Source organism: Dipodomys merriami, unplaced genomic scaffold (assembly GCF_024711535.1).
Source record: "Dipodomys merriami isolate MVZ:Mamm:240054 unplaced genomic scaffold, mDipMer1.0.p SCAF_32, whole genome shotgun sequence".
Classification (NCBI taxonomy): Eukaryota; Metazoa; Chordata; class Mammalia; order Rodentia; family Heteromyidae; genus Dipodomys; species Dipodomys merriami.
Window position 1 is genome coordinate 13,983,438 of NW_027204715.1, and position 21,084 is coordinate 14,004,521.

At 34.2% G+C, this 21,084-nt stretch overlaps 1 protein-coding gene across 3 annotated transcripts in view; it reads right to left on the minus strand.

The window, feature by feature from the left end:
* The window catches only part of Cdh12 (cadherin 12), an 836,266-nt gene that overhangs the window by 152,764 nt on the left and 662,418 nt on the right, over positions 1–21,084 (minus strand). For all 3 annotated transcript variants that reach the window (XM_070042221.1, XM_070042223.1, XM_070042222.1), the window contains one exon: positions 14,965–15,259. In XM_070042221.1, the coding sequence (XP_069898322.1) occupies positions 14,965–15,259 (295 nt within the window). The remainder of the gene's footprint in view (positions 1–14,964; positions 15,260–21,084) is intronic.

A 21,084-nucleotide genomic window follows, 5' to 3' on the forward strand; every position in this document is an offset into this window, starting at 1 on the left:
CAATAAAAGACCCCAAATAGCAAAAGCGATCCTTAACAGAAAGAGCAATGCTGGAAGAATATCAATACCAAATTTCAAACCCTACTACAAAGCCATTGTAAGCAAAACAGCTTGGTACTGGCACAAGAACAGACCTCAGGACTAATGGAATAGAATTGAAAACCCAGAAATGAACCCACAGAACTATAGCCATCTAATCTTTGATAAAGGAGCTAAACAAATAGAATGGAAGAAAGACAGCCTCTTCAAGGCTAGGAAGGTGGCTCAGTGGTAGAGCGCTTGCCTTGCATGACTGAGGCCCTGGATTCGATTCCTCAGCACCACATAAGCAAAAACAAAAAAGGCTGAAGTGGCACTGTGGCTCAAGTAGTAGAGTGCTATCCTTGAGCTGAAGAGCTGAGGGACAGTGCCCAGGCACAGAGTTCAGGCCCCATGACCAGACCCCTCCCCAAAAAAAAGACAGCCTCTTCAGTAAATGGTGCTGGCAAAATTGGTTAATCACTTGTAGAAAACTAAAACTAGATCCTGATATATCACCCTGCACCAGAATCAACCCCAATTGGATCAAAAACCTGGGAGTCAAAGCAGACACCCTGAAAACAATACAGGACAGAATAGAAGAAACCTTAGGTCTCCTTTTGACACAGGCTGAAATTTTCTTAATAGACATCCAGATTCACAATAAATCTAAGAAAGGTTGGAGAAATGGGATTGCATGAAGTTGCAGAGCTTCTGCATGGCAAAGGGCATTTCTAGCAAGATCAATAGAAAGCCCACAGATTGGAGAAGATCTTCCCTAGCCATACAATGGACAAGGGTCTCATATCTAAAATATACCTGGAACTCAAAAATTTAAATCCCCCAACAACAAATCCTCAAAGAAACAACTGCCCAATAAATAAGTGGGCTAAAGACTTAAAGAGAAACTTCTCTGAAAAGGAAAGAAGGATGGCCAATAGACACCTGAAGAAATGCTCATCATCTCTAGCCATAAAAGCAATGCAAATCAAAACAACAGTGAGATACCACCTCAACCCAATTAGAATGGCTATAATCAAAAACTTTAATTACAACAGATAGTGGAGGGGATGTGGACAGAAGGGAACCCTACTGCATTGTTGGTGGGAGTGTAAACTTGTTCAACCATTTTGGAAAGTAAGATGGAGGTTCCTCAAAAGACTCTACATAGGGGCTGGGAAGGTGGCTCAGTGGTAGTGCATTTGTCTTGCATGCATGAGCCCCTGGGTTCCATTCCTCAGCACCACATAAGAAAAAAGAAAAAAAAGCCAGAAGTGGCGCTGTAGCTCAAGTGGTAGAGTGCTAACCTTGAGCTGAAGAGCTGAGGGACAGAGCCCAGGCCCAGAGTTCAGGCCCCAGGATCGGACCCCCCTCCAAAAAGAAGTCTTTACATAGAGCTCCCCTATGACCCAGCAATCCCACTTTTAGACATTTACCTGAATGATCACAAACAAGACCAAACTAAATCTACCAGTACAACTATGTTTATTGCAGCATTATTTACCATAGCTAAGACACTGAACCCTCAGAAGATGAATGGACCAAGAAAATGTGGTGTATATACATCATGGAATTCTATGCCTCCATCAGAAAGAATGACATTGCCCCATTTGTTAGGAAATGGAAAGACTTGGAAAAATTGTATATATAGGTCCCATGGTTTCCCTTATTTGCTATAACTAGTATATATCTGAGATAAGCAGAGAAGGTCACATAAGATGATGTTATGTGAAATGAACCCCAAGATAAGGACACAAGTGCTTTTTTCTTTCTTGCTATTGTTTCTAACATATTTATAAGGTACCATTTTTGTTGCTGTGAATGTCCCTCCCTCATGGTATAACCCCTGTTTTCACTGTATTTGATGTTGGTATAATTTGTGGAAGTGAAGGGAAAAAACAAATTGTTTTAATAGGGATACAAGTTAAACCTTGTAACATTGAGATGAATAAGACACTATGTAAAAAAAAAAAACTTTAAAATTTAGGTGGAGTGGGGGGAGAATGTAGTTGTGGAGTTGGGAGGGAAGGGATCATAGGGGAAAACAAAGGAGAATGCAACAATGCTTGATAAGAAATGTTCTCATTACCTAGCTCATGTGATTATAACCCCTCTGTACAGTGTTTTCACAATAAAAAACTTTAAAAAAGAAATTGAAAAAAATAACTGTGAAGAACATATATATTTTAAAAATTTAATCATGCAATGTTATAGTTAGAAATGGGGTAATATTTTTCTTTCTGATGGAAACATAAAATTCCATTGTATTTATACCATACTTTTCTGATCCATTTTTCCACTGAGGGGCATCTGTGTTAAGCAAAGTCAGATAGACCCAAAGAAACATATGTTGCATGGTGTCTCTCATTTGTAATAATTAGCATGTACCTATAAATCTAAAAGTAAACACAATGGATAGAAAAGATACATACACACACACCCAAATACACTTGGGTATGATAAATTAAACAGCACACTAAATATTCACAGAGTTAGAAAAAAAGGAGAATATTCATAGGAGAGGATCAAAAGGGCTCAGAGATATGTGCATGTGATTGTATAAAACAATACTTATCCAAATAAACTCCAAGAAATAGAAACAAGACCAGGGCTGGGAATGTGGCTTAATGGTAGAGCGTTTGCCTAGAATAGGTGGAGCCCTGTGTTTAATTCACCAGCACCATATAAACAGAAAAAGTCGTAACTGGAGCTATGGCTCAAGTGGTAGAGTGCTAGCCTTGAGCAAAAAGAGTTCAGGGACAATGCCCAAAGCCTGAGTTCAATCCTCAAGACTGGCAAAAAAAAAAAGACTTCTAATTTTTTTTAAAATTTCATATAACTTTTCCCCCCAAATTTTCCTCTTTTATTGCTGTTTTTTATTTTTATACATTTTGCCTTGTATGTAAGTTTACCTGATTAAGGAGGAAGCACAGAAATGAATTATCAAATGTTTCATATAGTTAATAGCGTTATGTACAAGTCTGATACGAACTAGTTAATATATTAATCATAGTAACATTTATGTTTCTAGCATTTAGGATTCTTAGGTTTAGTACATACAAAATTATTTTCTAAAACAAAGAGGAATCAGCAATAAAACTAGTGAAGTTTCTCTGAACTAGTGAAGTTCAGGAATATCCATTCAGATTAAGAAGCAGTGGTAAGGATCATAAATGACATGTTAGTTTAAATCCTAAAGGGATATATTTGACAATAATACATCAGCTCAAAAGCCTAGGTATGAATCATGTCTTTTTTTGGGACTTTCACTATATGGACACTTGATTTCTTTAGGAAAAAAAACATTTTTTTTCTGTGAAGATGACAACTTCTTTCAGAAAGGGTAATAGCAGTTAAAAAAAGTTTTGGAGAAATGGTAGTTTTCTAATCACATAATGAAGTTTTGCTAAATTTTTGTGATAACAATGTTTTCAGCATGAATCATTTCACTGATGAACAGAATGCACTTGATTAAACACAGATAAATAGAGGAGAAAAAAGGCAAGAAACAAAACCTTTGGGTATTCAGGCTGCCACCAATTGCTTTTGCACATCCTTTGAGTTGTGCGGTAGCTAATCATATTTTGGCACTTCCTAGCCATCAAAGCATTTTATAAAATGATCCTATTACAATGTTTCTCTCAGGGGCAAGGTTAGCTTGGATGACAGTTTAATTGATCTGCTTCTTTTCCTCCAACTGGCTTTGCCAGTTAAATGAATTGTGCTGTTTTGTTATTCATTTGTGTTAATTATTAAAAATTTTAGCCTCTGAATTTTTCTTGAATTTTCTCATTTGTGATTCTTAGATAGTAATGAAAATGGTGTCATTTTTAATCATTTCACCCTCATCTTACTTTCTGAGAACAGTTTTTGAAGTAGTAGATATTAATACTGGCAAGATTTTATAAATATATTTTCAATAATTCTTATTTCTCCCAACTTAGTTACACGCAAGTGAGGCAATCATCCTATCAATAATGTCTCCTTTCTGATAAAACTTGTAGCTGTCAGCTTCTTTGTGTTAATATTTATTAGTTTTTTTTGTGTTGTTTGGTTGGTTGGTTGGTTATGGGGCCTGAATTCTGTGCCTGGGTACTTTCCCTCAGCTCTTCAGCTCAAAACTAGCACTCTAATAATTGATCCACAGCACCACTTCTGGTTTGTTTTTTTCTGCTTATATGGGTCTGGGGAATTGAACCCAGGGCCTCGTGCAAACCAGGCAAACACTCCCACTGAGCCACCCTCTCAGACCTATTATTTTTAATTTTAAAAATATGTTTTCATAAATTTGAGATCTATTTATACAGGACCATTAGTCAAAATATACAAAGGAAAACTATCACTATCACTTAGCATTTAAAAGTGATCATAATATAATCAACAAGTCACATTAAAGACGGAAAAGTTGTTTTTTGTCTGCAGTTTTGTTTTTTTGTATACCAAATAGAAATAGCTTTAATGAGTAGAAGATTAAGCTTCATGAGCTGTGATTTAGGTTAATTGGCGTATCAACCAGAATCCTAGAAGAATAAGACATGACATATTTAAGCTGGGTAATTGATGAAAATCATATAATGTTTAAAGGCCTAGCGTGGAGTTTAAAAAACAACAATGAAGGATGGTGCTATATACAAGGAGTAGCAATGCAGTTTTCTATCTTGTCATTTATAACTTGTCATTTCTTTGAATTGTTTTTATTCTTATTCTTTTGAAGGATATTTTTTCTATGATGGATACTATTAGTAGATGTTCAATCTTAATCTCCTCTCTATAGTTGAATCGATTAATATAATGTGATATGCTCTTCTGTGAATTTAGTGAGCATTTGAATCCTTGTGAGCCAGATGGGCTCCACTGACAATTCTACTGCTGAACTGTTTATGTCATTATAGACAATGCATAGGTAAACAAGTGTAGATGAATTTCAATTAACAAAAGATGACACTCTGAATATAGCTAAGCTATCATGAGATCTGTGGACAGGAAGTGCCTGAAAACAGGATTATCTTTTTATGTTACTATTCTAACACTATGCCTGTCATGTAGTCATCATTGAATCTGTGGAAAATATTCCTTGGAAAAACATCTGACAAAATTCAATGGAAAACAATTGTAGATAATAGGAATCAAAGTTTTACTGCATGATTATTTGTATTTTTTGGCTTAATGTAGATCTTTTATACCTTGTTTGTTATAGGTGATTCATTTTGTAGTCATTTCACATATCACACTTTATTTTCATGAAAAGATTGTTTATACAAAATGATTTAAATGATTAACTTCTAGATAGACCATTAGAGTAGGAAAATTCTGTTCATGCAAAGTAAATAAAATCTGTTTTAATTTTTATAGTAAAGTTGATGTACACAGAGGTTGAAATAAACACTGTCTTCATACCTAATATTTTCCACACATGGATTCAAGTCCTTCATCGTATTAGGTTAAACATCTCCTTAACTTACTAGTGTGCCATCTTGCTTTGGGTCTGTTTGCTTAATTAAATATTTTGACCTTGAAAAATTATGATAATCCATCAATGTCTGTTTGCTTGATAGTATTTTCTTTAAAGCTAATGTCAGTGCACGCTAATAGTTATATTTTGACATATTGACAATGGAAGACAGAGATCAATTAGAACTTAGAACTGACTTAGATGTGGAATATTCAATATATATCCAGTATATATATATATGTATATATTATGTATACATATATATACATACATATATGTCATACAAAAGTTACATAGATGCAACTGTTCACACAAACATTTCTTTAAAACATAGACAATTTTGCAAAAGGTAGCCTCTTGCCTGCTTTTGTGTACATAATATAAATAGAATAGAGGAAATAGGGGAAAAAAAGTCCCACTGCTGGAAGGCAGCTTTAAAGAAAAATGATGTTCATAGCTATCCTCCCAATAGCTGGCAAAGCAGTTTTTATAAAACATATTTAATGTTTACAACCACTTGGAGGCTGGGGAAGGAGTAATACTTCCAATATATGTTTAATGTGTTTGAACCCCTCATTGGCCAAGGAGCAACTTTTGCTGGAATATATTTAATACTTAGAGTCATTTGGCAGTTCAGGAAAAAGAAACTTCTTGTTAATTTTTAACCTTTATTGCTGAGCAGTGACTGCTAAGGCAATATTCAGTGCAGGGTGTTTTTATGTTTTGGGACACATTGTGTTGTCACTGAACCAGTTCTTAGACTTCTCTCAAGGCTGGGCAGAAACTGTCAATAGTGTTACCTTTGCAATTGTTAAGGAAATAAAAAAAAAGAAGAATCAAACTGAGGAATAAAATGTTCCCACAACACAGAGTCATAATATCCTATGGCACTGAAAATAGCTTTGCCTTGCTGTGTCCAATGGAACACTTTATGGCTAGCATAGGAGAGATTGTCAGGCTCTGCTCAATTGTATCAAATGTGTTAAAGCCACTCAGCAGATTAGGAAAAAGCCATGTAATCTGATAATTGGTGTTTCTCACAGATCTACAGCTTGTCTCTACACATTAAGGCCCAAAGAAACATAGGTCTCATAGTTTCCCTTATTTGCAATAACTAGTATATGTCTGAGACAAACAGAAAAGTTCAGATAAGTTGATGTTAGGTGAAATGAATCCCAAGATAAGGACTCAAATTTTTTTTTCTTTCTTGCTATTGTTTCTAACCTATTTATAAGATGATTTCTTTGTTGTTTTATATGTCCTTCCTGCATGGTATAACCCCTGTTTTCACTGTATTTGATGTTGGTATAATTTGTGGAAGGGAAAGGAAATAACAAATTGTTTAAATAGGGATACAGGTGGACCCATTGCAACAATGAGATGTACAAGTCATTATGTCGAAAAACGAACTTCACAACTTTGGCGGGGGATGCAAAGGGATGGTAAGGGGAAACAAAAGAGGAAGAAATAACGCTTGATAAGAAATGTACTCATTAGCTTGCCCATGTAATTGTAACCCCTCTGTATGGTATTTTCACAATAAAAAACTTACTAATATTAAAAAAGATACATGGTTTCTCTACATCAAAGAAATACTGAAATAGGTTAGAAAATACATTAGGATTTTTAAAGAATATTTAAGAAAGGACAATTGTAAATATGAGCTTCATGAGCCAAAGCAAAGGACTGATTACCAGAATAAAAGGACGATGGTAATTACCTCTATCACTTTTGTAAGTTAGGTTTTTTGTTTGTTTGTTTTTGTGGGTCGTGGGGTTTGAACTCTGGGGTGGGGTGCTGTCCCTCAGCTCATCAGCTCAAGGTTAGTTCTCTACTACTTGAGCCACAGTGCCACTTCCAGCTTTTTCTGCTTATGTGGTGCTGAGGAATGGAATCCAGGGCCTCATGCATGCAAGGCAAGCATACTACTACTGAGCCACTTTTCCAGACGCTTGATTTAGTGAATTTTATAAACATTGTGATAGGTGCTCTGTACATTTTTTTTGCTTTACTTCTTTTATTAACCCTGAGAATGAAGACAGCAAACATCAAATAAGAGAATAACTAACTGTAATATGGAGAATTGGAAAATGTTACTGTGAGTCTTAGAACTGAGTTTTTAACACTTATCAAATTAAAACACAGACACTTTTGCAGTCACATGCTCTATTTTTGACAGAAAGATAAGTGAGAAAGTAGAATTAAACCTAAACCCCTCTTCTTTGTGAGGCGTGGACTCGACTGCAGAGTAATGATAGAGCAGCAACTCCTTCATGTTACTCAGTGTCCTACTTTATTCAGCAGACATGTCAATAGAGGTTAAATCATGCTTATCTCACCATTATGAGGTAAGAATTGCATCTGACTGGAGTCAGAAACTGGTCTCCTATGCATCACAGATTTACAGGCCAAGAGGAAATGAATGCAAGAGGCCTTGTCACCACTTGGATATTGTTCAGTGAGTTTCTGTACCGTGAACAAAGCTGAAATGGGTCTTTGAACAGAGGATCCTAAGAAAGGTATACAAGCAATATATGGAAGCTGACAGTAGTAGGTTCCCCATGGGCCACAACTTCCTATTATTGTTCTTGGGTCAACCAATTATCTTAGGGAACTGTGTACTTATCATCATATATTCTACCTCCTATTCTATGGGAGAAGTGACGGGCTATCACATCAGGATTAGATTAGAAATTATGACTGATCAGAGGTGTGCTCTCTCTCTCTCTCTCTCTCTCTCTCTCTCTCTCTCTCTCTCTCTCTCTCTCTCTCTCTCTCTCTCTCTCTCCCCTCTCTCTCTCCCTCTCTCTCTCTTTTACATACACACACACACACACACACACACACACACACACACACACACACACACACACACACACACACACACACACACACACACACACACCCCTACACCTACACATTGTTCCTGAGGGAAAGCATGTGATGATATAGCATTGTGAATCAAAGCAACAGCAAAGGACTCAGGATTACTATCAACCCCATGAGTAAATGAGAAAACAGTTACATTTACGTAATTAAGCCTCTAGACCAGCCTACAATGTCACTCAACAGGTTGTCTACAACTTCATCTGAGATCATTAGCTAAAGTTTCCTAGTTAATCACCTATGATATTAGTGTTCCTGTGATAATAAATGCATGTCTTATGCTACAAAGCTTTTGGTTAATTATTACAAAGGGCTAGATTCCTTGTCTACTACTTTTCTCAAGGAACAAAATAGAATGTGATAAGTAATGAGCAAATTATTGTTCTACTTGATAAGATAAAAATAAGACACCAATTTTTGTCAAAATTGTATATGCTTAATTCATGTACAAGGAAATCACACAAACATACAAAATACTCTAAAAAATAACTGGTCAGAAATATTCAAAATATTGGATCATATAGTCCCAGAAAGGATAAAATATTGGTAGTAACAGAAAAAATAATAAAACAAAAGAGGAAATATATCTGAAATATATCTTCAAAATGTATTTGAAATCTTAAATGAAATGAAATGTATATTCCCAAATTTGATTATTCAAAATTTTGTAACATTGATAATGCAAGGAAAATTCAGAGAATTGTTAATGAGTAGAAAATATTCACTATTGTCTCTAAGTTCCTGACAAAGAATGTGCTAAGGAGGTATGGGGAAAACAAAACAAAACAAAACAGAAAACAAACAAAAAACACCTATGATATTTTTGCTCTTCCTATGTTATTATTGCAGTTTTGTCTGCTTTTAAGGCTGGGTCATGAGATAAGTTAATGTATTTGTTGAATTGATTCTATAATATATCTGTTTTTATTTATTCACTTTATGGCCACTATATGATGTAATGTACTACTTTTAAACATATTCACAATATTCACTACTTTTAAGTAAAGAGAAAGAAGAAACAAATCCAAGGAAATACTTTTTTATTATTTTAAGGAAGCATAGAGTCTAATTCTCTTTTTGCTATTGTTGCTTTTGGTAATTTTTTTTTCTGTTGGTCGTGGGGCTTGAATTCTGGGCCTGGGCGCTGTCCCTCAGGACTTCAGCTCAAGGCTAGTGCTCTACCTCTTGAGCTACATTGCCACTTCCAGTTTTCTAGTGGTTTATTGGAGATAAGAGTTTCAAGGACTTTCCTGCCCAGGCTGGCTTTGAACCGCAATCCTCAGATCTCAGCCTTCTGAGTAGCTAAGATTACAGACATGAGCCACCAGCGCCCGGCAAAGTAAAATATTTTGAAAGTTAGTGTACAATGATACTTACTTTATAGACTTTAATCAGGAACAATGATTTTCAGATTATTTGATAAAATATAATCTTATAATCTCAGTCCTTGGGAAAATAATGAGATAAAAAGCTAAATTTATACTTTCTAAAATTACTTTGACAGCTACTAAATATAGTAAAACAGAATAATGGATCATAATTAACTTCGATTCACCTGTTTTCTTATGTGTTGATTTATTGTTTCCATATGAAAGTCAAACAAAAATTAATAAGGTATGGTTCAATACATTAAAAAATAAAAATCTGGTAATATTATTATTACTACTTAGAATATTATAATTCCTCATTCCAAAGCATGATACCCAGTTGACAATTCCAAAAACCTATCATAGACACCAGGTTATTAATTAACTAATCCTTCACCTCAAAGTGACTCAGGTAAGGCAGATGAAGATGATATAAGTATGATGAGAATTTAAACACTTGAAACCTGTCAGCACTTCAGGAAAAGTAACTTAAACTGCACACGGTACCAATGCATAATCATCATATATTAAAAGCACACATTACTGTAATTCATTGTACTGCTACTGATCTTAAAGTATTAAGAGCACATTCATAAAGTCTAAATTTGTCTCCAAGGAGTAGCTTTGAGTTGGGGAATATCTGGATCATTAAGTAATTTCCTTAGGTCAAAGTAAAAGCACTTTATCTCTGAATATTACTTCCCTGGCATACTGGATATAGCAGTAGTTAGTAACAGAATGACCTTTGTCTTAAACCATTCATAGATCCAGTAGAAGTTTCTTCAATTTTAAGACATTAAATGCATCCATATCATCATAAGTCTTAAATATTGAGTTTTTTCTCTGAAATTTCAACCCAGCTACTTTTCTTTTACACATTTATAGTTCTTGCGATTTTTACTTTAGTTAACTTATATTGCTGGTTTATTTAAACAGTATGTTTTCCAATTATGAAACCATTATCATTAAAGTGGCATTTGAGTAATATATTTTATTTCAAAATTTTATTGGTTCAATGTCTGCTTTCTACTTCTGAATAAGCTGTATCTTTGTTTATATTTTTGCTAGTATTTTTAAGTAATTGCACAAAGGAGTTAAACCATGCAACAAAACAGTTTATTTATACAATGCATGCTGATTAATGTCTCCCCTTTCTGCATCTCCCCTAACTCTCCCCAGTCAAGACCCTTCCATTACTTTATCTTAAATTTTAGGATATGTATTAAATTTTATAATGGCATCCCCACTTTCTCTCTTCATTTTTCTACCCTTTTCTCCTGATTCCACCCTCACTTTTGAGAATCTTCTTCCTCCTGTTTATTTTGTTAGACTGTGAGTGGACTTTTCTAAGTAATTTCACTATTTGAGCTCTCACCTGAACCTACCATATTTTGGTTAATAATTTATGTACACTGGATAATATCCAGAAAGGGTTGCATGGATTTTTAAATTGTCATTTTTTTATATTGGAGATAAGATTACCATATTCTTAATCACTGGAAATGAAAATGCATAGAAGATTCATCAAATACATTTCTTCCATAGAGATATTCCAATTGTCCTATTGTCATTATGCCATGCAATGTTCCATGAGGTCTGACAAAAAAAGGATTCTGAAATTCCAAGAAAATAAAAAGGAAAATGATTACTTATTTGAATAGGATACAAAGAAATCAGAGAATGTATTTTCTCTTAGATTATTACAGGAGTCAAGGGATTCTGAATGCTGAATAGATGTTGGCCCATTTAGGTTGAACATTGAAAAGTAGAAATAGCAGATGCCACCCATACCTAACTGGCTTTCTATTATTGTGTGTATAAGTGGAATTGGAAGGGAAGACAAAATGAGCACATGGCACATGTTTTACTGTTGATTTTTAATTTGTAAGTAGTGCTTCTAATCTTTCTATAAACTTGAAAAAAAGCCTATTATGCAAATATACTCCAAGAATACCAAGTAAAACTCATAGGATTCAATATGCTTTCAAGCCAGATGAACCATTCCTGTTATGGAAAATATAAAAGTAGAGGGAAACATAAAAAAAACAACAATTTAAGTATTTAGTGAAGTCTTTTGAATAGTCAATGAAAAATTTCAGTATGTACATATGACTACATTTTAAAGATATTATTCTTACACAGATCTTTTCAAGAGCTTAATGACAGTGTCTTAAACTATGTTTCAGTCCAATACCAGAAAATCTGAGACCAAATTGCTTCTTCATTTTTCCCCCATTTTTAACATTCTAATTTCTCTCCTGGGGCACTAGTTCCTTTTTTTTTGTCAAGGTGATGTGCAGAGGGGTTCCAGTTGCATAAGTAAGGTAATAAATACCAATTTTTTATACAAGGACTTCAACTCATGCATTCCTACCTTTTATCTGAATTGACACATTTTAACTAACAAAAGTTTCTAATATTGTTGTGAATTGTATATTTGATTTAAAGATACTGTTTTTTGAAAAAAAAAGGAATTAATATGGATCCTAAGTTCTTAGCATTATATTTAATTTAGGCTATCTACTAAATGGCATCATCTTCTTAAGAGCCTTAATCTCAAAGGATATTATCTTTATTTTCTTCCCTTGGAAAATCAACATAAAATTACATAGTGCCTCAATTTTGGGGGGAATGTTTTCCTATGTCATGTTTCTTCCTTGTTTTCTTAATATCTAGTAATCATAATACCCCATTAAAATGCAACTTAATAATAAAGAAAATAAGTCATTTGCACTCTTGAGTGTGCACATGAAAATTTGAAATCTAGTTTCCAAGGTTAAAAAGAGAACACTGTCTTTGAGTGCCTGATAAGTTCAAATACACAAGTTCAGGCCTTCTGTAGTAAATTCATGTGACACCTTCTATAGCCACTACCTTGCTTCTGCCCTAAAGGAAGAGTGAACAATCTTCAGTTCGTGCCCTGGAGAGTTGTAGGCAGAGCAGAGCCCCTCTAAAGCAATTCAGACTGTAAAAATACTAGCAATAACTTGTACATATTTCACATTGTAACCTACGTGTGAGCAGAAACTTTATCTTCCAGACATACTAAGAACAAGAAGATATTTTGAAATACAACTAGAGGTGAGAGTAATGGAAGAATATCTATAATTTATAATTGCCATTAAGGTAGCTCCTTAGTTTACTAAATCATACAATAAATAATCTAAGGCTTTGTAAACTTACACTAATATTAAACCATAAATTAATATCATATTCAAACCAATAATGATGTCAGTACAGTTTAAGTATAAATGCATTTTTGGGGGGTCAGTTGTGGGTCTTGTACTCTGGGTCTGGGCGTTGTCCCTCAGCTCTTCAGTTCAAGGCTAGCGCTCTACCACTTGAGCCACAGCGCCACCTCCAATTTTCCAGTGGTTAATATGGGAGATAAGAGTTTCACAAACAAGACCACACTAAAGCTACCAGCACAACTATGTTTATTGCAGCATTATTTACCATAGCTAAGATCTAGAACCAACCCAGATGCCCTTCAGTAGATGAATGGATCAAAAAAATGTGGTATATATACACAACGGAATTCTATGCCTCCATCAGAAAGAATGACATTGCCCCATTTGTTAGGAAATGGAAAGGCTTGGAAAAAATTATATTAAGTGAAGTAAGCCAAGCCCAAAGAAACATAGGTCCCATGGTTTCCCTTATTTGCAATATCTAGTATATGTATGAGTCAAGCAGAAAAGGTCAGATAAGGTGATGTTAGGAAAATAAACCCTTAGATATGTATTTAAATGTTTTTTTTTCTTTCATGCATTTGTTTCTAACGCATTTATTATTTCCTTGTTGCTTTGTATGTCCCTCCCCCACAGTATAACCCCTGCTTTCACTGTATTTGATGTCGGCATAATTTGTGGAGGGGAAGGGGAAAAACAAGTCGTTTAAATAAGGATACAGGTGGACCTGTTGCAACAATGAGAAGTACAAGTTGTCATGTCGAAAATGAGCTTTACAACATTGGTGCGGGAGGGGGGGAGGGGGGGAGGTTTGGGTGGGGGGTGCGGGGGAGGCTGGGAAGGGATGTGAAGGGTAAACAAAGGAGGAGGTTGCAATGCTTAATAAGAAATGTACTCATTATCTTGCCCATGTAATTGTAACCCCTCTGTACAGTATATTCACAATAAAAAATAAAAAAAAAAATAAATAAAGAGTTTCACATAGTTTCTTGCCCGGTCTGGATTTGAACCACAGTCCTCAGATCTCAGCCTCCTGAGTAGCTCGGATTACAGGCATGGGCCACCAGCGCCCAACTTAAATGTATTCTTATATTAACATCACAGTATTGTTTCCTGATTTGGTAGCATAAGCAGCATGATATCAAAAAGAAAACAATTGCAGAGTGCCAATGGTCACATATGTAGTTCTTCCTACTCAGAGGCTGACATCTGAGGTTTGGAAGCTAGTTCTGGCAGGAAATAGCATGAGACTCTTACCTGTCTACCAAAAAAGCCAGAAGTGGAGCTGTGGCTCAACAAGAGAAGCACTACTCTTCAGCAAAATTTCAGTGTCAGTGCCTAGGCCTTGAGTTTAATCCAAGGAAAGGAAAGAAAGGGAAAGGAAGGGAAAGGGAAAAGAAAAGGGAAAAGAAAAGGGAAAGAGGAAAGTGGAAAGAGAAAAGGGGAAAGAGAAAAGGGGAAAGGGAAAAAGAGAAAGGGAAAAAGGAAAAGGGAAAGGGAAGGGAAGGGAAGGGAAGGGAAGGGAAGGGAAGGGAAGGGAAGGGAAGGGAAGGGAAGGGAAGGCAGAAGGGAAAGAAAAAAGAAGAAAGGCAAAGGACAAAGAAACCTTAACCCTTGGGACTGCACATCAATATATACAAAAGATGCTATTTTCTTTGTTATGGATCATTTCTGTCAGTTGCAAGCCGCATGCTGTCTCATTTGTTTTGGGGTCAGAGTTGATATCTGATTCTTGGTTGTACATCATAGTTATCTCCAGCACTGTGTAGCAGTCCAGACATACAATGACAAATAATTTTAATCTAAAACTAATTTTACATATAAAATATAAAGTGATACCATGAGTTCAAACAAACCAACTAGCTTGAAAATTGGTATAGAATATGATATTCTGATGGCTATCCATATGAGGAAGTAGAAAAGTTAGACATTGAGAAAATAAATGAACATATCCATTAGAAGAGCGATATAGCTTTTAGCATGAGTAATATGTTTGTATCGACAATCAAATAGCAATGTGTGGCTAGGCCCTCTTGCTTTGTCTACTCACCCACAGGAGACATTTCTGGAACACTAGCAATGTAAGGGCCATCCAGAAACTTCGGCTCATTGTCGTTGATGTCTTGCACTTTGATGATGAATTCTGATTCTGGCTCCAAAGGCTTCCTGGTTTCTATGTCCACAGCCTGAGCACGAAGTGTGTAGAAAGGTTTCTCTTCTCTGTCCAGGCTCCTTATTGCATGAATGTCCCCTGTGGTCTCATCGATGGTAAAAACAGTGCCAGCACCGTCTCCTGAGAGGGTGTACTTAACAGTGCCCTCTCCTTTGTCCAAGTCAGAGTGGAGCTTTGGGGAAGAGAAGAAGAAGGAGGAAGTGGAAAAGGGTAGAGGGGAGGGGAATGGGGAGAAAGAGGAGGAGATTATTAAATAAATGCTTCCTTATTTTTGAAGCCATATTTACACTATACTTTTTTAGAGAATAATGTTGAACTTTGAGTTTTTTTCATGCTTTCATCTAGTTTTAATTATAAAAATTAATCACGGGATGTTTGAAAAGATGTACAGTGATTAACACATACACTTATACTTTCTGCCATTTACTTTTCATTTTCTTATCTCCTCAAGAAGCTAAGCAATTGCTCATGGATTCTTCTAACTTATTTCTTAATGCATGAGGGACATACAAGCTCTAGATGCAATCATTAGAAGAAAGATAATTTTGAAAAAAATTCAATAATTTTTTAGCCTTTTGGTGATATTTTTCATAAAATGGCACACATCTTAAGTATAGATATTGTTTTTAAACAAACAATTAATAATTAGCTCATGCTGAACAAAGACTTCAACTCAGTATACTATAAGAAAGGTATGGAATCCATCCTGATAGCTTTCAGTGAATGAATGTATCATGAAAATGTGGTATACATGCAGAATGGAATTTTACGCATCCGCTATAAGGAAATGGAAAGTCCTGTAAAAAACAAATTATGGTAAGTATAAGTCAGGGCCGGAGAGATATAGGATGCAAGTATTCTCTTATATGTGGAAGATACTTAGATTTAAAATTGTAAATAAGTATGTTGGGTTATATGCCAATCTAGACAAGTGTATTAGCAGAAATATGGTAGATTCAAGGGAGAACTCAAATACTGTAATTCCTTACAATGTCCAATGAAATAAATACCAGGAAGGGAGGACATGAACGTAGTGAAGTGATACCAAGGGGAAAGGAGTAGACAAATTAAAAAGGGAATGGGGGAGAATTCAGTGAAGAATTCAATGTATATCTGACAATAATAGCAAGAGTGACAGAAAGGGTGGGTAGGCAAAGGACTGGTGAGAATGTTAAAAGGGGTGACATTGATCAAGATGCATTATATTCACAAGCTACTGTGTTCAATGGCAGCTCCTTTTGCATAACTATTAAAGTGATTGAGGATTAGGGGCTTCTATATTTTTAAGAAAAAAAATTATAAGAACACACTGAGCCTTTAATCCCTGAAAGAGATATCTTCCAGCTGAATAAAGGAGAGCATCCTGTTTTAGCAGAATGTGCTAGAATGAGTTGTTGAAGATGAGGTTGATTGGTATAATCTGTGATTGTCTTTGCAAAGTCAAAGATAAGAAGCTTCTAATTTATTCCATATAGAGAAAAAATTATTCTTTATAATATAGTAAAAACGTGAACTTTGTTAGGTTTGTTTAGAGTTGAACACATGTATTGTTCTTTATATTACACCAAGGAATTAGGTACATATGAATGACTATACTAAGAGAAAAAATATTATCCTTAAGATAGAGTGAGTCACTGTTGCTCAAATTGTAATTTAAGAATAAATAGAAACAAACATAATTTTTCAGATTCAGAAATTATCATAGAATAACTGATAATGTGCACTATCATACTAAATGCATATTTATATGTAATGATATCACATGTTTTATAAGAGTGTATTTATATGTAAGGATATGACATATATTTTATAAGATAGTATGATTTTAATTGCATATGTGTATTCTTATTAATCATTTATTAGGAAATAGATAAAATATCTTAACCTACTTCTGCCCTTTGGTTTAGATAAATTAGTTTATTTTGTCTTAGGTTTAAAGTTCAGTTTAGTGAATAGAGAAATCAATTATTCAGAGGAACCATATTCAACTTTCATATTGATAGATGAAATATCACAATCTAATTTAGTTCTTTAGTTTGTAGACATGAGTTCATTTTGTTTTAGATTTAAAGTTCATTTCAGTGAATAGATGAATCAGAGGAAAATTATTCAACTTTTATATTGATCATAGCCATTTGCGATGATTTATAATTTGCATGCAAAGACAATTTCCTTGAAAAACTTTTATCAGATGCCTTTTTTAAAATTGGTTCAACTCACAAAATAAATTTAAAATGTACTAAAATAAATTGTTACAAATAATATTTCTGAATATCAGCCCTAACAATTACCAAAGATAAATGCACATTAAATATGCTCAACTTTGTCTACACTGCTACTATTCAAATTCAACATTTTGGCTTTTATTCAGTAAAATATTTTAATTAGTGTTATTTTTGATAAATGTATCAATTGTAAGTTTGAATTTATTTCTAAATGTTCTCTTGAAGAATATTTATATGAAGCTATGCATATGAAGACTTTTACCTTGTCAAAGGCCATAAATAAAAGCATAAGGCAAAAATAAGATGTCATATGATTTTGATTGTTATTTAGACATTTTATATATTTTATTTAAATAAATGAAAAATTGTTATAGATGGCTCAAGGTAGTATTTTTCCTGTCTATTTATTTCAAGCTTCTCTGAAGCAAAGGAACTTCAAGTGTAAAATCAAGCTCTAGATAAATGTTCTTTGAACTTAGGGATTTCAAATTACAAATTTCAACCATACTATTAAAAATATGCTATGCAGTACATATTGCTTTTGCTTTCAAATTCATCTAGAAATAAGACAGCTAAAAGCTCGATGCAAGAGAAATGACTTTATAAACCAGACTCATTTTGCCAATGGCTCAAATATATTCTCTGATATTTTGGGAACTGAGTGAAAATTCTAAGTGGGTTTTCACAATGGGATGCAAGTCCAGCTGCTAAATAAAATGTCCTTAGGTAAAATCAAAATTGTTATTAGCCCTATCACATATACAAAGAAAATTAAATTTCTGCTTCTTTTTAAACTTACTTTCTTTCTTTCCAATTTAAAAATGGACTTTACAGAGATAAAACTTCAGATTTAATATGTATGTTAATGGTGAATTGACCAACAGAGACTCAAAAGAAAGAGGAAGGAGGATAAGGAAATATGATCAAGGGTATGAAGTCATTAAAAAATGCAGGATGGAACTATCTATGAATTCATCACAGTGAAATTTCCTAGCATAATTAATGCATGCTAATAATTCTTCTTGTAAAATAATAAAGAAATATCAGTGTGTTAGAAATTTTAACTAAAAATTAATAATTGTACAAATCTCAAAAGGATTAGAACCTTTATAGTTTTTTATCACATGTTAAAATATTAAAAGAATTCCCATGCAACATCCAGATTTGTCAGACAATATTTAAAATTAGTCATTTAATGAACATTAGTCATTTAAAGAACAAATGCCCTGTCAATATTACTTCTGATGTTATATAAATGATAATACCCTGATATTCTGATATTGGATACATTAAGCTTTTAGTTAGAAATAAAAATAATAGAAATAGAGAATAGTAAAATGTAAGATGAAAAATATCAACACCTATCCAGGGCTATCTTTTTATTAAAGTTGTTTCAGTTATGTATATACATATATATATATATATATATATATATGAATTGAATTCTAAAAGGTAAAAACATAGAAATATGTTCTGTATGCTTTATATTTTCTTAAAATGTACAAATCTATTTTATACACATTTAAATATATATTCTTATCTATCTACATATTTGTGTATTCATATAAATATATACATATTTGAAATACTTTGAATTATATACAGTGTAATAGGATAAAATGTGTTAAAAAACATTTCCTAATCCCCAAGTATGAAATGGGATTTCCACATCCAGAATTTAGCACATAAACTTTTTGAGCAGGGAGAATTCATGTGGTCATTACTTCCTGCAACTCCTAATCCTTACATAAAGGATTCGGATTGCTAAAACGTATTATGTTCCTTAATATTCCAAATGTGTAGCTACATGTGGTCCTCCTAAGAAGCAGGAATAGTAGGTGAATTTTAGAGCTACCTTTGCCAGGTATAGTCCTATTTACCTGTCTATACATTTATTAAAATTATGTCACTTGATCGTTTCAAAGGAAACAGTAGATGCAGACAGCCCCTTAGATTAAGTTAGTGAAAACATTTTATTTTTGTTTTGTCTTGTTTTACTACCTGGTTTTAATTTTTGAGTTTGACTCTTTTGATTTTTTTATGTGAATGTTTGTGTTTGTATGTTTTCTGGTATTTAATTTCAGTGAAAACAGCAACTTTTAAACCACAAATGTGATTTGTGGTTGAAACTTGAAGGGGAAGGAGTAGGTGAATGAGGAGGAGAAGAGGGGGCAAATGAGGTAAACAATTGAATGTATATCCTACCCAATTAAGAAGTGTGGGTGGATGGATGGGGAGGGGAGACTGTTGAAAGGCCTAATGTTGACCAACATACATTCTATTCATAAACTGCTTTCTTAAGTCTCAGTGCCTTTGTACAACTACTTAAAGGTAATGATAAGAAGAAGAATAATCTGTATCAATAAATTTTGCTTTCTCAAGCCTCTCATTGATAATTTTAGGCTTAGTTTAGCCTATGAAGTTATTTCTACATCTCATTTGCATAAAGGAGGGAGAAGTAATGAAGAGCTATTCATAGGCCTCTCCTCTTTAGGTGGTGTTAACTGTAAAAAAATATGTGCTTCACTTTACATAGTCACTTTAGGTCATGCATATATAAAATCATACATCTATAAAAATAAATGCATTTTTATTCATAACAATTTTAACTGCAAGTAATATGTGTTATTCCAAGTATTAAAAATAAGCTGATTCTGAGCTGGTGCTGACTGCATTTACAGCCCACTCCAATAATATCATTTTTTTAGAGTATTGTCACTTAAAATAAAATTTGCAGAGCCAGTGTTCCATAAATTATAAATGTAGAAATAGGCACTGTCCAACAGTTGCTCTGTGGAAGTGATGGTGTTATTTTCTGATGTGTTCCAAGTCATCTCAGATGGCGTGTGAAAAATCAGATGCCAAAGGAGGCTTAAAAAAAAAGTTCATACAGATGAGCTCCCAGAGAGCAAATCTTGAATCTCAACATCCCAGAGATTTGACAAAGCTAATGTACGGTTAAATGTTCACTGACATCTTTCTGCTTATGTTTCAGATACTGTGGCACAAAACAGGATTTTGTTCTTATTTTCTGTGAGTCAGAAAGCACACATATAATGGAAACTTTTGAGATTATTATTTCTGCAGAGCTTTATTTTCATTAGTCACGTGCCAAGGCAGGGGAGATGCAGCATAGGCTGGGTGTGGGGAGAACACTCTCATTTTTGTTTTTATTTTTTATACGTTTTTTTATTTTGAAAATACTGTACACATGGGTTACAGTTACATGAGCAAAGTAAAAAGTCTTACTTTATTAAAAAAAAGTGTTTTCCTGGGTAACAAAGGATATTGTATTTCACAAGTTCTTTTTTTTTAATTTATTTTTTATTTTTTGGTCAGTCCTGGGGCTTGAACTCTGGGCTTGGACACTCTCTCTGTGCTCTTCAGCTCAAGGAGAGCGCTCTATACTTGAGCAACAGTGCCACTTCCATTTTTCTGGTGGTTTATCTGAGATAAGAGTTTCACAGACTTTCCTGCCCAGGCTGGCTTTGAACCGTGATCCTCAGATCTCAGCCTCCTTAGTAGCTAGAATTAGAGGCGTGAGCCATGGGTGCCTGGCTCACACTTCTACTATTGAGCCATGTGCATATATGTGCACTTTTGCAGGAGAGTAGATAGGCATGGTATAGAAGTGCACCTGCATTAAGACTGGCTATACTATACTCGGTGTGTTTATTGGAGTGAGATGGAGGATATCTCCTTTAGAGAGTTACCAGATATGATTCCTATCGAGTAATCAGAATGGTTATGATATGGAGGATTAAAAAACCTG